General features: G+C 45.5%; 1 protein-coding gene across 1 annotated transcript; it reads left to right on the plus strand.

Moving 5' to 3' along the window:
• The first annotated feature begins 606 nt into the window (after positions 1 to 606).
• RND3 (Rho family GTPase 3) lies at positions 607 to 16,291 on the plus strand. The gene is made up of 5 exons (XM_005499113.3): positions 607 to 984; positions 1,086 to 1,173; positions 9,496 to 9,605; positions 11,158 to 11,292; positions 14,266 to 16,291. Exons 1-5 carry the CDS (start codon positions 832 to 834, stop codon positions 14,515 to 14,517), a joined length of 738 nt encoding a protein of 245 aa, XP_005499170.1. The 5' UTR covers positions 607 to 831; the 3' UTR covers positions 14,518 to 16,291.
• Positions 16,292 to 16,505: the final 214 nt, after the last annotated feature.

Here is a 16,505-nt window from a genome sequence, read left to right on the forward strand (position 1 = left end):
ATAACCCACCCCTGGCACTGCCCCATGTCCCTGAGAACCTCATCTCCGTCTGTCCAACCCTCCAGGGATGGTGACTCCAGCACTGCCCTGGGCAGCCTGTTCCAATGCCCCACAGCCCTTTGGGGAAGAAATTGTTCCTAAATCCAACCTCCCCTGGCGCAACTTGAGGCCGTTTTCTCTGCTCCTGGCGCTTGTTCCTGGGGAGCAGAGCCCGACCCCCCCGGCTCCAAGCTCCTTTCAGGCAGTTCAGAGATCAGAAGGTCTCCTCTCAGCTCCTGTTCTCCAGCTGAACCCCCCAGGTCTCTCAGCCGCTCCCATCACACTTGTTCAGGCCGATACTCCGGATAGGTCGGAGCCTGGTGGAGAGGGCAGGGCAGAGGGGCTCCCGCGGGGGGGCGGGCGAGCGGTGGCACCGAGCTCCCCCCCGTCCCGTCCCCCCCCCCCCCCAAAAAAACGCCTCCGCTCGGGGCTGCGGAGTCGCGCAGCTCCCCTAGGGGGCGCACTGCTCCGCGGCGGCGCGCCGGCAGCACGCGGCGAGGGGGCGGGCCCCGCGGCGGCGGCGGGCGGTGATTGGCGGGTGCGAGGCTATAAATAAGAGCGGCGGCGGGGGGGACAAAGCAGTCTGCGCGGGACCGGCGGGGAGGGAGGGAGTCCCGCAGCACTGCCACCTGGCTGGGGTTTTGTTTTTCTTTTCTTTTTCTCTTTTTTTAAGTCCCTATTTTTTTTTTTTTGAGGGAGCCTAGTGTGGTGTGCTTTTATTTTTTTTCTTTTTTTTTTTTTTCTTACCTTTTGTTGTGGCCGGCCCGAGGGACTACAGTACAGCCGAGATCAATGAAGGAAAGAAGAGCCAGCCAGAAGTTATCGAACAAGGCGGCGGTGATGGATCCCAACCAGAACGTCAAGTGCAAGATCGTAGTGGTGGGGGACAGCCAGTGCGGGAAAACCGCGCTGCTCCACGTCTTCGCCAAGGACTGCTTCCCCGAGGTGAGCTGGGACCGGGGTCGGGGCTAGGACTGGGGTCGGGATTAGGACCGCGGCGGAGGCGGCGCTGGGCTCGGTCTGACCGTGCGCTCTTCTCCCGGCAGAGCTACGTCCCCACCGTCTTCGAGAACTACACGGCCAGCTTCGAGATCGACACGCAGCGCATCGAGCTCAGCCTCTGGGACACCTCGGGTGAGCGCTGCCCCGGGGGGGTCGCGGAGGAGCGGCAGCCACGCCGGTCGCGGGGGGAGCGGCCCCGCAGCCCCTCACCGCCGCGTCCTGGTGGGGCTGCCCGGCTCCCCATGCGAGCGGTAGATGGGCCAGATGAGCGGCTGCCTCTGCGTTTGGTTTTCTGTTTGTATTCTTTATTTAGGTTTTTATTTATTTATTTTTTAATCTGAGATCTGCTTGAGAGATATACTTGACTTTTGGGGAGTGAAAGGGTGTGGACAAACCTCCACGAAGCTATTTGTCAGCATTTGCGGGGAAAGGCGGGGCAGGGCTATGGGTCCTTACCTGCCCGGCGGTGGGAAGAGCTTCTCCAGGGTCACCTCTGCCGCTGGTGAACCTCGCTGTGCCCAGCAGGAGAGCGAAGGCGTGTTTATATGTGATAGTGGTAAATTAGATCAGCCCAATTTGAGTTCCTCGTAGCCTGATAGAAGAGTTTGGGTTGGAAGGGCCCTTCGCAGTTCCCCCAGTACTCCCCCTGCCATGAGCAGGGACATCCTCACCAGCTCAGGTTGCTCAGAGCCCCGTCCAGCCTGGCCTGGGATGTCTCCAGGGGTGGTTCATCCACCACCTCTCTGGCCAACCTGGGCCAGGCTCTCACCACCCTCAGTGTAAAAATGTCCTTAATGCCCGTTTTGGATTTGCTATTTTTTTACTGAAATGCAGTACTTTTTCCCTTGGTTTTGAGAAGTCTTTAAACCCAGGAAAGCCTAGGGAGGTGTAGGCATCTCTGGCCCTCTGAGGTTGCAGAGCGAACCGTCCTCTTAGATACCACGAGCAGTGCTGAGAGTCCTCATCGCTCTTCCAGCTGTGCCTTTGTCAAAAACCCTGGCTCACGTGTCTCTAAGGTCGGGCTTCTTGGTGCTTGGCTGTCTTAGATCTCATCTTAGGCCAGGACTATCTCTAGATCCTGCTGTCATTAGGAGCTGGACTAAGTTTGCTGCCAAGGTAGTGAGGCTTTACCCCTGAACTTGCCCCCTCAGTGCAATAACTGAGCGGTGGTTGGGGTGAATGACACTGTGAACCATTAACACAGGCGTGGATCAACATAAACTCTACAGAAGCAATTGGGGAAAAAAGCTGCAAGAAGTTGCCAGAGTGTGCAAGCCCTCTCTCTTTCAGGCAGATTGTGTAGATAGCTTGTTAATGTTCAATTTAGAGTCAGCAGTTCCTTCTAAATATGAAAGCAGTGCTTTTACCAGAAACTAAAATGTTAATTCCTTTTTTAAAAAGGAGTTTAGGCGGTGAGTTGGCTTTCCTCTTGCTGTTGAGGAAATGATTCCAAATTCTTGCAACATGATTACTGGGAAAAGGCAGTCTCCTACCCACAACCAGTATCAGCCTAGCTCTGGACTGATTTTTTGTCTTCATCTCATGCCAAGTAAGACTTGCAGACTTCCAGAGTGTGTCTGGTTTGAGCTTTCATCCTGATTACTAAGCTGGCTGTAACGAACTCTATGGAGTAAAGGCTTATTAAAAATTAATAGTGAAATTATTTGGGAAAACTTTAGCTATTAATATACAACACGCTCGCAGGTTAAGATGCTTGACGTGGGTAGGTTTGGAATCTAGATGTCAAAGGCCGGAGACACCCATGTAATGAAATATTCCGTAGCACTTCAGAAGATAAAAGCGGTGGAAGAAACACCTGCCAGCCTTTGTGTGTGGATGTCGTCCTTTCGGGCCTGTCCTGGAACTCATAGAAAATTTGACTGATTCAGAAGTTTTAAGATCAAGTGGCTTATGGGTCTGCAATCTGAAACTGGAGAGGAAATGTTGGAAAGATCCCATGGCTGGTTTTATTAAGTATTGCCGAGCTCTGGTTGTGGGACTCTGCGGATGCAGAATTGTCTCTCTGTAAACAGCCCTTCTCAAGGAGAAACCCTGCCCAAACCCATTAACCCCCTGCAAAATCACATCACCAGATAAGGGACATCAGAAGATAAGATAGTGGTTTAGCATTGTCTTAAATTCTTGGTAATTTATTTTTGACAAGTCTTTGTCCTCATCCTCTGCTGAATTAGAATTAGAATCTTAATGTTATTTTTAAAGCAGGACTAGATCTAGTTAACTTAAAAATATGACTGATGAACTGCAGAGTACTGATGGAAGATAATGTCCATTGCAACACGGGGGAGGTTAATGGCTCGAGCGATTTGAAGTACTTCAGCGTCTATTGGGGGAAGAGGGAAGGAAGTTATTCCACTGAATTTGATTGCAGTGTACTGCAAATACTTTCGAGATGACTTGATCACTATTTAATGTCTATCTTTAACTATTTTCTAATGGGAGCATGCAACAGGCTGCCTTGCAAATTAGTCCCTAACTTGAGTTTCAGTAAATGTCATTTTTGCATTGAATCCTTTGGAAGGAAGGTCCTGCCACCTTTGACTATTTATTTTTCTCATTGAGAAAATGAGAAAAGCTGTAGGCATTGGTTAAAACAGTCTTGTGGGAGGGTGGGAGCAGGCCCTGCTGTCATGGTTTTGGTCTACAATCCAATAATAATAATAATAATAATGCTGTGCTTTTTACTAGAGGACTCTTAAGTAAAAAAGTAGAGAGTCACGCAATTGCTAGAACATTTTAAAGCTAGCTGTAAATTTTTTTGGGAAGATGTTGTTATATCTTGGATATGTCAATAGAAATATGGGGCAAAACTTTATTACAAGTAAGAGTGGAATGGGACGATTCATTATTCAAATATTTTCTGGTACTGTCTTGTTCTGCAAGTCATCATAAGGATTTAAATTAGCCACAGCATTAAGGAAGGCACTTGCCAAGTTGAATTTCAATTGGTTTTTGGACTACCAACCCTTCTTTCAAAGCAGGAATGTCTGGTTGCAATCTAAGTACACCATAAATTATTCCACTGTGTGGTAACAGAGCATGGCAGTCTTGAGCTGTTTGGGAGCCATGTGCTTATTTTGCTAGGTAGAGCATTTTAAAAAGCTTTCTTCAGGCTCAAGCTTCATCTCGTGTGTAGTCTCATGGACACGGTGGAGAATCCTTGTGTATCAGACACCTTTGTCTACCATAGGCATGGTTTTAATGTGAATTTTCCAAGGTTTTAGCTTCTTCCATGAAAAGTGACTACTTTGATACTTCTATTTCTTGCTAGTACAACAGCAGCTGTGACACAGAAATCACATACTCTTAATTAGACAGAAAACATATTTTGGGTTTTTTATTGTTTGAACTGTAGAAGCTGTACTGGATACTCCCATAAAATAATTCTCAGCAGGGCCAGAAATACTTATGCACTGCCAAGCATTAGCATATAATTAAATCCAGAAGGGCCTCAGAGCTTTACATCAGCTTAGCTTTACTGTGATATGAACGCGCTCAGTGCATTCAGTGTCTTTATAGAAACAGAATACTAATTTTAAAGCTTTTTGCTGCAATCTTTCAGAAGTTATCTGAAACATACAGGATTTAAAGGTACTATTTTCCTGGCCTCTCTGGCAGTCAGCTTTGTAAAGGAAATGTCAAATTTCATTTGCAAGTTGGCTATGTTGAGCCATGTTGAGCTAGTACACATTACAGTGTAATAGCAACTAGTCTTTATAGGTTTGGGGCTTTTTTTCCCCTTTAGAGGGAAAAAATTAGAATTGATAACTGGGAATGCCAAGCCACCTACCCAAGTCCTGTTTGCTGTTTGACATACGGAAATGTAAACGCACAAAATACTCGGAATATTGTGATATTCATGTGCTTGGAGATGTGTTCTAGGATATTCAGTGTACAAAATCAGCTGTGCTTTCTCCAAAGCAGCCACGGTGGGTTTGGGAAGCCATGGGCAGTGAATCACCGACGTGGAGCAGCCGCGGCAGTATTTGATGTGTTTTCTGTAGCCGATAATTAGTGAGCCCAAGGCTTTGGGAGCAAGAATGCTGCTGTTCATCTCTCGTTCTTTCAGTTGACTGGAGTCCAAAAGGCTACAAAGACTAATGCCTGATGGCTGCTTGGCGGTGTGGAAATAGGAAAATCTTGCCTGTAACTGAGCACCGACTCCCTCGGGGCCTGCGGGCGAGCAGGAGCTGCCCAGGTTCTGCTCTGGTGTTGGAGCATGGGGATGAACCTACTGGTTTCAACTGGTGGTGGTGGTGGTTGTGGCTTTGGGTCTTGCAGACAAACAGGACATCAGCTCGCCCTGATTTTGTAGTGTTAACTTGTTGACCTTACTGCAGCCTTTCTGTACTTAAAAGGGGCCTAGAAGAAAGATGGGGACTGACTTTTGAGCAGGGCCTGTTGCATAGGACAAGGGGTTATGGTTTGAAATTAAAAGAGGGAGATTCAGGCTGGACATGAAGAAGTTTTTTACATTGAGGGTGGTGAGAGCCTGGCCCAGGTTGGCCAGAGAGGTGGTGGCTGAACCATCCCTGGAGACATCCCAGGCCAGGCTGGACGGGGCTCTGAGCAACCTGAGCTGGTGAAGATGTCCCTGCTCATGGCAGGGGTGGGGGGCACTTTGGGGGTTTTGATGGTCCCTTCAACTCAAACTTATTCTGTAATTCTACTAAGCCACCAAAAAAATTAACTGTGCTTTAACTTCTAATGGTGTAATTCTCTTATTTATTGAGATAGCAGCATTTAAGCCTAAGCTTGGTAACTTCTGTAGACGAAAGCTAGCCATATTCCCGGGGTGAGGTCTTATTTCAGTTTAATACCTGAATTTATGTTGTGCTTTGCGTGAAACAGAAAGTTTTGAAAGTAGATCAATTGAAGTTGCGCCAGGGAAGGTTCAGATGGGATATTAGGAAAAGATTCTTCGCAGAGAGGGCTCTTGGGCATTGGAACAGGCTGCTCGGGGCAGTGATGGGGTCACCATCCCTGGAGGGGTTTAAAGGTCCATAAATGAGGTTCTCAGGGACGTGGTTTTAGTGCTGGAGTTGGGTTATGGTTGGACTCAATGATCTGGAGGGTCTCTTCCAACCAAAATGAATCTGTGATAACGTTTAGATTATTTTGTCTTAAATAATTTAAGCCACCAAACAGATTTAAAAAAGGGGGATTACAGCTGGAATGTACTTCCACCAAAAAGTGCGATGAACTACAGCAATTCCTTGGTAAAATTGAAAAAATCCACGTTGTCCTTGACAAAAATATTTGATTTGTAGGCACAGAATCACAAACACAAATAGGCTTTTTTTTTCCCCACGCATAGCATAGCTGTAGCTCCACATTCTCCTCCTGTTTTCTAGGGTTGGCATGACTTCAAATCTGCAGACTCGCTTGAAGAAAAGAGCGAGCAGCCTGGCTGGGCCGTGCTCAAGTTGTCTGTTCAGACTTGAGCCTCATTCCTGACATTCCTGCCTTCTGAGGGTTTCTCTGGGCGAAGCGATGAAATGCCCGATTGAATAGGCTCCCGCAGCCGTAGCCCCTCTTTATTTGCACAGTAATAAAGGTTCGGTTATTGCTGTTGAATGAGACCAGGAAATTTCCTTTGTCAATACTGCAGTTTAGATGGTTCCCGTTTGTTCTGCTGCACAACCAAACCCCAAAGAAAAGGTGGCAAATATTCCTCCGAGCAGAAGTGCTGCCTATAAAGTCACGCTTATAACTTGGCATCTTTAACATGAGAGGTTCAGAAGAAAAACTTGAAAAGAAAAAACCCTGAGAACCAGCCCAGCTACAGCTGACACAGTAGAAAGGAGTCTCACGGCTGGAGGTGGCGACGGCATGTATACATCAATACGTGCTGATGGACATATATGGTGTGTTGTATCCCTGAAGAGTGGTGAGTGAGGAGATAGGTATGTGTCTAAGGAATTAGTTTCTGGGTGAGGCTTTTTTGTTCTTTTTGAGACTCCTTTCTAGCCAGAAACCATTTGGCCAAGCGTTAATGATCTCCCGTCCTGCCCTTACTTGCCGGAGCTGGGCAGGGAGATGTGCTGGCCCAGCAGTGGCTCTCACCAGTATGCAGACTGGAACTGGGCAGCAGACTGTGCCTTGACCAGTTTAACGCTGCAGAGCGGTGCTGATGGGTAGTTAAGAGCACATTGCTCTGAAATACATCTGTCTGGAGCAAATAGTTTGGCCTCAGGGTTCCAGGATAAAGAATTTGGCGCTGGGGCTCCAGGATAAATAATTTGACCTGAAGGTTCTGGGGTAAATAGTTTGGCCATGGGGCTCTGGGGTAAATAGTTTGGCCCTGGGGCTCCAGGATAAATAATTTGGCCCTGGGGCTTCAGAGTGAATAATTTGAGTCTGGGGTAGGTAATTTGGCCCCAGGGCTCCAGGGTAAATAATTTGGCTCTGGGTCTCCAGGGTAAATAATTTGGCCCCGGGGCTCCAGGATAAATAATTTGGCCCCGGGGCTTCAGGGTGAATAATTTTACTCTGGGGTAGGTAATTTGGCCTCAAGATTCCAGGGTAAATAATTTGGCCCCAGGGCGAATAGTTTGGCCCTGGGGCTCCAGGATAAATAATTTGGCCCCAGGGCTCTGGGGTAAATAATTTGGGCCGGGGACTTCAGGGTGAATCATTTGACTCCAGGATAAATAATTTGGCCTTGGGGCTCCAGGATAAATAATTTGGCCCCGGGGCTCCAGGATGGAGGCATCATAATAGCAGTGCTGGAGATAGCTGGGGAATAATTAGTAGTGGAAAATGCTTATTTGATAAGTCACTGCAAGCAGAGCTGAGCTCAAATTAATAGTTAACTACCGGTCAGCTCAGCTCGCTTAGATTTCTTTCTAAAATGTCATTTCCCGCTGAAGACAGCTCACTGTTTTTTAAAGAGCAGTTTTTGACAGCTGCCTCTTTGTTAGATTGACATCACTGATGAAGACGAGCATTTGAATAAAATAGTCTCGTTCAACAAATTACCTTCTGCTACCTAGTTTGGTAATGCTTCATTCCCCATGTGTTACTCTTCATTTCAAAAACAACATTCCTGGGATTCTTGACTCCTTCCTTCCCGTGTAAGCTGTCCAAGTGAAGTCATCTGTGATACGTTCGCACCGGTCCCCATTCTGCTCTGTGCAACAGCCTGGGCCGCCTGTCACTTGAAAACGTGAGGAATTTCTCTCTAATCCGGTTAATAGTCTCCTCGGCTTCTGAGACTTTACAGCCAATTAGTTCTAGATAGTTGGAAAATCGGTGATATAATTAGCTGATAACCCCGAAACTCTTGAAAGTTGTTTTCTTGTGTGTGTTCTGTGCTGTATTTCAGGTCTGTGGGAGAAAAATACAGGAATGTATGACTAAGAAAATGCATTTTTAAGTTGCAGGCATGCATTTTAAAGCCCAAGCCCTTATCCCTTCAGTCTGCTTTTAAATCAGAAGTGAATTGTCTTCAGTAAGTGAAGCTTCAGCAGAGTTAAGGCCAAGCTGAATGGTGCCTGGGTAGAACTTCCTAGACAATAAGAATTATTTTCCCCAAACCTGTTCTTAGATTGACCAGATGATAAAAATGAGATTTCGGACTCTGGAGTTGTATTTGTAACTCTGCACATCATGGCAATTCTTAAAGAAACAAATCCTTAAAGCATTTCTCTTAGCAGCTCTGGAAGTAAAGCATGCACAACGTGCAATACTGCACCTGTTTATGGTCCATCAGATAACTAGATTAGCTTTGATCTCATTGATTAAAAATTGTTTTATGGGCTAAACATAAATGTTTATTGCAAGCATATATTGGGTGACAGATGGGTGAGGCTTTTTGTGACAGATAACTTGCTGCCTGTCTACGGTTTAGTTCCTACCAGAGAACTAAAGCAAATGCTCCAATGCAAAGCAAGGGTTTCTTCTGAAAATTGCCAATCCCATGACAATTAAAGATGCTTTTTGCATTTCAAACTATTTGCTTGAAATGAAATGCTAGAATCAAACCTGCCTTATTTCAAAACTTACTGAACTTCTTCGTGAAAGCGCAACTGTGACCAATCTGCTTTGAAGGAGCCTTTTGGAGGTTTAGGTTTTGTTCTGGAGGTCAAATCCCTGCAGGTTAATGCTGAGGCTTAAACTTGGGCTGACCCCAATTTCCCTTTCCTTGTTATTAGGGGCATCGCAAGCTTTGGGTGGGAGATGGATCGCTGGGGTGCCATCACTCTTAATTACTTGGGAAAGCTGTTGCTTTTGTAGGTGAGAAATAAAAGGAAAGTGGGAACATGAGTATCTACGATAAGTGTTTGGGGAATGCAGCACTACTGAAGAAAAGATGGTAGCTGGATGCTGCTGAAGAGCTTCACCGAAAACCTTTCTAAACTTTCTGAATAACTTTGAATTACCGTAGAAAGTAGAAATATAAACTAATAAAAATGTTGTTTCTTTTTCCTGCAGGCTCTCCTTATTATGACAACGTCCGCCCGCTCTCCTATCCCGATTCTGATGCTGTCCTGATTTGCTTTGACATCAGTCGGCCAGAAACTCTTGACAGCGTGCTAAAAAAGGCAAGTGTTAGAGAAGCTTTGGAGTGTAGAACAGTTTGAGTAGCTCGTCTGCACATCTCTGAACAGTGGTGCTGCTTTCTACATTGGAAACTCAGTTTGTTTCTTTTAATGGAAAGATGACCAGACCGCGCTCTGTTAGAATTTGAGATGGTTTGTTTGAAAGGGATGAGCGTTAATTGAAAACAAAACCTCATCCCTAATGGATGCTCTGGGATGAAGTAGATTCTCATTCCTCAGCCCTTAGACAGCAGCACATTGTTCAGGGTGGTGTGAGGTGCAGGGCTGGGTGCAGCAAGAAATTGTGTCTCACGTTATATTCATCCAACAGACAGGATTGAGAAACTTTGCCGTGTTGCAAGGACGGTTAAAACGTGCCTGCCAAGCGGTTGGGTTTTTGCCAGGGCTTTACGTAATTCCTCAGCCTGAAGTTAGAAGGAGCCAGTGACAAATGCCTCTGGAAGGCACCAGCAGACCTAGCAGTGGCACAGAAATGCGATCCTGCACCGAACTTGGCGTTTTTCAGCGGCTCAGTGATCTGAGATTCAGTGCCAGACCTTTCCTGAGTGAAAAACACTGAATTTTGATAATCCAGCTCTTGTGTTTGCGCAGTGGTCCTGATCCTCTCCTCGGTCACCGGGCACGGCTCAAGCTTTGCGGAGTTGTCTTGAAGGTTTAATGACCTGAAGTTCCTTTTTCTGTTTTGTTCTGTAGCTGGGGCCAATGATTTCTTATGTCACTGGGAATAAAGTGGCATACAGTGCTCTGAATAGCCTACAGAAAATACTTAAGACTGTTCTCTCAGCAAGCAGCTATGCTGACAAGCACCTAGAGCTGCCTTCTTGTATTCTGTACTTGATGATGTTGGTTACTATACTGTTGCTTCATTCCCTAAGAGATTTTTTTTCTGATATGCTTTCCAACCCAAATTATATCAGTAGGTTTTAGGGTTTGTGTGACCTTTCTAGATTATGCTGCGAAATTTTTGGCTTGTGTTCTCAAAAGAACCATGTAGAAGGGAAAGAAAACCAAGGATTATATCACAAATTGTGTTTGAAGGACTTATTACTGGTTCAAAATAGCTGCACTCTTGACAGATTTGTCTAGTTTTAAGTGTGAGGATGTTGCCATGAGCCAATATATAGGAAGATCTATTTTGTGGTTAGAAAGACCTGCCTCTCTATCTCCGTCTTGAGGAACCATTGAATGTGGTGACACCAGGTTTCGCTGGTTCCTGTCTGCAAATGCCTTTTGCTGGGTGTTCACGGCTGGTGAGGAACAACAGCTCTGCAAACATTTACTGGTGCAGGTGACTATTCAGTGCCACTTGATTAGCAAGTCAGTGGAATTACTGAGTGTATGAGATTGTAAGATTTCACCCTTGACCAGATTCTGCTGGGACTGATGCCTTTAGAAATTAGCTTGGAGGTAGATACAACTATTACCTAAGAATATTTGCACGTAAAATGTCATGACTTATTAAACTTATATCCATCGCTGCTTTGGATTTAAACATTCAAATGCTCAAGTATAATAACCACCCAAAATTTTACAGTGGAAAGGTGAAATCCAGGAGTTTTGTCCGAACACCAAGATGCTTTTGGTTGGCTGCAAGTCGGATCTACGCACAGACGTGAGCACGCTAGTGGAACTTTCCAACCACCGGCAGACCCCCGTGTCCTACGATCAGGTATGTGCTATGTCCTTTTTAGGACTTAGGGGTGCAAAATAAGACTCTTTCTATCAGTGTAGGCATCTTTATGAACAGTTTCTCCCTCTGTTGCTGTGGATGCATCCTAGAAGGCAGGTGTGCATACTCTGGTAGTAGATGGAGGGGAATTTGAAAGCTATTTTAAATAAAGGCAAAGCCTTCCCACAGGCTGGGTGCCCCACAACATGTACTTTAAGCAACATAAGATTATAGCCCTGTCAGTTGCAAAGAGCCTTTTTAAGTGGATCAAAAAGAAACTTACCACTTTTCTGGGCCTGCAGATACCAAAACAGTAACTGGAAGGTGACGTGTCCTGTTCGTTTACTGATAAATGGGTGAAATTGTTGTCTTCAATCTTAATATTTGAATCTCGTGCATTTGACTTCAGCACCATGACAAACATTGCATATAATGTGACTTCTTAATAAAACTCCTATTTCCTGAAAACATAATCTGTGAAAACATCTTGTAACCCCTTCTGAAGGTGGCAGCAAATCCAGAAGGCACCTCAGTTCTTGGCAGTGGTTCTTTGCTGCTGGGGGAGTGAGAAATTTGGAGCCAGGCATCAAATTATAGAGTAGTTTGGGTTATGGGACCTTCACAGCTCATCCAGTGCCCCCCCTGCCGTGAGCAGGGACATCTTCACCAGCTCAGGTTGCTCAGAGGATGGAGAAACTGAGGTGGAAGGGAAAGGAATCACGTCATGGGAGAGCAGGAGGTAGAGAAGAGGGGAAAGCTGGGCTCGAAGGTAATAAACTTCCCCTTAGTACTCACACATGTGAGTAATAGCATGGCAGTCATTCAGCATGGCAGCTGAATCACAGTGGTGGCTTCAGATACACCCTGGGGGTGTAGAGTGAGAATGGAACCTCCAGGAGTAACTCCAACCAGTGATGTATCTTGTGCTATCGGTTTTTGATGTTTTATGCACAACCTCGGGTTTTGCAAACCAACAGCTCCTAATATGTGATGGCTAATAACGCAGCCTCCTGCAGCATGGTTAAATTTGAAAGTGCAGAGATACCGTAAACCGAGTGTCTTGATTAAAATATAACATGCGGTGTTGTGCTGTGATGGCTTATGCTGGTTACGGCGTTTTTCTTCCACTTCACTTGGTAAACATCCCATCTCAGACAATTTGATATGAAACGAAATGCCAATTTTTTAGTGTAAGGCAATTCAGAAGTGTCCTTAAATCCTGCTCGTTGCGGGTGATGTCACCTTGATTACAACTGCCACTGTTGCACGTGTATATATTCATGTTGTTCAGCCTGAGCTGTCATTTTTCTGCTAATTTTCTTTGAATATTCAAACTTAAAAGGAGATACTGTTGGCCTCTAATGTAAGTTCATATATTACTTAAGTTCATCTACTACATTTTGTACAGTACTTCAATAAAATCACCACGTCTGACTCTTTTCCATAATGATTAAAAATCTACTGACATGGGTTTGTCATCTGGTGTTGAAGTTTGACATCTCTGGTGTCACAGCTCAGCCCTTAGGAACAGGACTCAGCTGAAGACAAAGAACTAAGCCAGAATTTATTACTTGGCAGCCAAAGGGACGATCGGACGTGTTACAGGGAAGCCCGTACTTCAAAAAAACTCTCAGAATTTCCCCTACTCTCTGTACACAAAAGCTGAGAGCCAAGCGATGGTTGTACCTCTTGTGGTTGCCAAAGCCCAGCAGTGGCATGAAGGGTCCTCTGGGGTCAAAATACGCAACGTCTTGTTAAATTCCCTTGCCTTGCTGAGTCGACGTGGGATCAAAGACCTTAGCAGGGTTTTTCCCATTCCTCCAAAGCGCTGGGAGGATAAATTGTTGATGGTGACACCCTGTCTCAGCTACACCTGAGCAAACATTGCTGAGGCTCTCAGGTATGGACTAGGCTTGGTTAGTAGGAGCTGAGATGTTTAGCCATGGGGAGGGCTTGTCCTACACGCTATTACTCCTTTATCAGCTCCTCCCGCTTACAGCTGATAAGAGGACGGCTGCATCACTGCCGTGCAAACAGCGCGTAGGAGATGTGGGCTCAAATAGATAAATGCCATCAACCCGGCACTGGAGCAGAGAGGAGGGTTGGGCTGACTGGTGTCTGAGGCTTGTGGCTACCTGAGGAGTGACACATCGCGGATGTGCTTGGATTTCGTAACTTACTAAAAAGATTCATCCCTCAGAAGTAAAATTCCACTGAAACAATTCTGTTTTTTCACACAATGCTGCACCATCTTCCTGTAGCAAAATCCGCAGTAGGATGCCGGAGTATGGTCATCTGCTGGAGTCGCTTGTTTTTCTTGTGCTGCTGGAACAAATATCACTACTTTGGCTTTTAATGCATTTAAAGTTGCAAAAGAAGGGTTCGTGTAACCGCTTATGTCCTTCTTTTATTTGCCTATTCCTTAGCTACAAGTTGATCTAACTCTCCCCAGCCCAGGAACCCACAACACATTTCCCTATGAACTTTAGTCCCTTCCCAGAGATGTGACACAGGCTCTGCTCCAGGTCAGGGACACGCAGAGCTGGAACCCCTAAGGCAGTCAGATTTAATCCATTTTCTCTTTGGAGACAAGGCTTAAATCCGGGATCTGCCAAGTCCAGACCTTTCCCCATGAGCACGTGATTCCCAAACACAAGATAAGATGTAACGGTGAAATTGCCAAATACATCCTACTAATGCTCTTCTGGTTTTCCGCAGTTGTTTGCAGGTCACTGGGCTTATCTTCTCTCTTCCAAATTGTATTTATCGGCACAGGAGATAAAGCTTGGATGCTTGTTTAGTGCATCTTGGAACCAAAGCTCTGTTTATTTTGTAAAATTAGCTGCTGGCTGTCATGCTGGAGCTTTAGCTTTGGTGTTCACAAAACATTGTGCATGGAAAACAGCGCTGAAAAGTAATTGTGCGGTTTGCTGGGGAAACTTGGTATTGATTGCATGTTCTTTTTTCCCTTAGGGTGCAAATATGGCCAAACAGATTGGAGCAGCTACATATATCGAATGCTCAGCCTTACAGTCAGAAAACAGCGTCAGAGACATTTTTCACGTCGCCACCTTGGCGTGTGTGAACAAAACAAATAAAAACGTGAAACGGAACAAATCGCAGAGGGCGACAAAGCGGATTTCGCATATGCCCGGCAGGCCAGAACTTTCCACAGTGGCGACGGACTTGCGAAAGGACAAAGCAAAGAGTTGCACGGTGATGTGAGTGAGGGACCCTGATTTCCTGGAGGAGGAGGAGGAAGAGAAGCGTCCGGGAGGGGTTGAAGGCTCGGTGAAGTTCACAGCCACATGGTATTTAACGGGGGCTTTAGCGGAGACTCTTCGCCTGTTGCGTGAGACTGTTACTTAGGAACTGAGCAGCGAGAAGAAATGGTTCGAAACGAGGTGGCATCGGGAAATGATACGTGGAAGAAAATGCCAAAAAAAAAAAAGGGAAAATATTTGAATGTGAGTGGGTGAATGGGAAAATAACACCGCAAAGGAGATGTCATTGACAGTGCTTGTTTCGTTTATTAACGCTCTACTCCTGGATGCTCCCACTTTGATTTCATTAAAATAATACTTAATTTTTTATTATTATTTTCAAGAAGACGTTATTAATATGCCCTCCTCATTAAGGAACTACCCCTGTGACCTTATAGTTGGTTTTCCAAAGGATATGATCTAATTTTTTAGTAGCTCATTGTTAAAATGGAGAGCGTACCGAGGCCTTGGAGGAAAACGCCGTCAGGGAGAAGCCTGGAGTTCTGCCTTCCCGAGACGGCAGCGCAGTCTGCGTTGGGAATGGAGAGATTTCCCAGTGTTATCGGTGCTCTCACGCCGTGGAAGTTAATGGAGCGGATCAAAGTGGGGTGTGGGGGCAAAGTACCCGCCCCGTCGCGGGACTCGGACTTTCCGTTCCTCTTGGTGATTGTGATTTAGGGGGGAAATATCTCCAGTTCTGGTGTGCTGTCCGGGTATGTCGCTGTAGGTTTGAGTGAAAGGTGCTAAGAGCTGTGGTGACAAATGATCCTTCATTTTCCAACCACCGTAATTCGTTAAGCCTTACTGCCCATCTGGGGAAGCCCTGAGACTCCGGGTGGATCCCACAGATGCTCCGGAGCAGTGCTGTTCTGTCATGTGGTTCTCTGCAATTATCTTTGAAAAAAAAAACACAAAAACACAACCAAATAATCTGCAAATGAGCCAGCAGAGCCCGATTACCTTTTGGGATGCTCTTATTTTCGGGGCAGCCATCTCTGGCTGCAGACTTACTTTGCTCGTGGGGTCTAAAGAACTGTGACGCCTTAAGGGGTCCCCAGTGGAAACTGGATCCTGCCCTTAGTCTTTTAAGACTAATATATACGTATCCAGACAACAATCATAAACCATCGGTGAACCAGCTAAGTCAAATTCCTTTTTGCTTACTGAATACTATCGTTACGTTAAATAAATCTGCCTTTAAAACGGGGTTTAACTGCTTACTGGCCGACTTTAAGTCCATGTCTTCTCTCCAAAGAAGGATCCTGGAGGCTCTAAGCAGCGTGGCTGTCGCTTGTCGAGGGCAAGCGTGTTGTTCCCAAGGGTAACGCTTCATTTTGGAAGTGTTAAAGCTGTTGACTTGTGCAGAGGTAAAGGGGTCACCGTAATTAAAACTCAAGTTCTGTATGTGTTCCCGGCACTTTGTTTCGTCTGGTAAAAGAAGGAAAACAAAGCTATTCCAATGATTTCCCACCAAAAAAAGACATTTTTACCACCATAATAAGCTTTTGACTGATGCAACAGTGCGCTTAGGGCAGTATTACAAAATAGCTGGTAAGTGCTTTCTGTATTTAAATATTGTGGAAAAAATAAGTTATAACTGTTATAAAACAGAACATTCATTACTTTTTTTTAATTGTTGAAGTCACTTTGTATGTTTGGTTAATGTTTCTGCAGTATTTATTAAAATACCATTTTTTTCTTTGAATTAAAAAAAAATAATGAACTTGTAGTGGAAATGGCCTATGTGTGTTAGCTCATTATCACTTGTGGGCATAATTGTATGGAGCTACAGTCCAGGCATAGCCAGGAACTGGATGTGATTTGACTTTTACCCTTGCAGCAGCTTTGTGGGCATTGTATTGAAGTGAATAGTGTGGGTTATTGAGATGCTTTTTCCCCAGGATGACAGAGACAGGGTAGACCAGAGCAAGCAAACAAGCATGTTTGGTT

Source organism: Columba livia, chromosome 7, assembly GCF_036013475.1.
Source record: "Columba livia isolate bColLiv1 breed racing homer chromosome 7, bColLiv1.pat.W.v2, whole genome shotgun sequence".
In the NCBI taxonomy this organism is placed as follows: domain Eukaryota; kingdom Metazoa; phylum Chordata; class Aves; order Columbiformes; family Columbidae; genus Columba; species Columba livia.

Excerpts from the sequence above, each read along its gene's own strand:
- RND3 (XM_005499113.3), top strand. The coding sequence starts at position 832 with ATGAAGGAAAGAAGAGCCAGCCAGAAGTTATCGAACAAGGCGGCGGTG. Across the intron at positions 985-1,085 it reads CCAAGGACTGCTTCCCCGAG|AGCTACGTCCCCACCGTCTT; the intron begins GTGAGCTGGGAC and ends TTCTCCCGGCAG. Across the intron at positions 1,174-9,495 it reads CAGCCTCTGGGACACCTCGG|GCTCTCCTTATTATGACAAC; the intron begins GTGAGCGCTGCC and ends TTTTTCCTGCAG.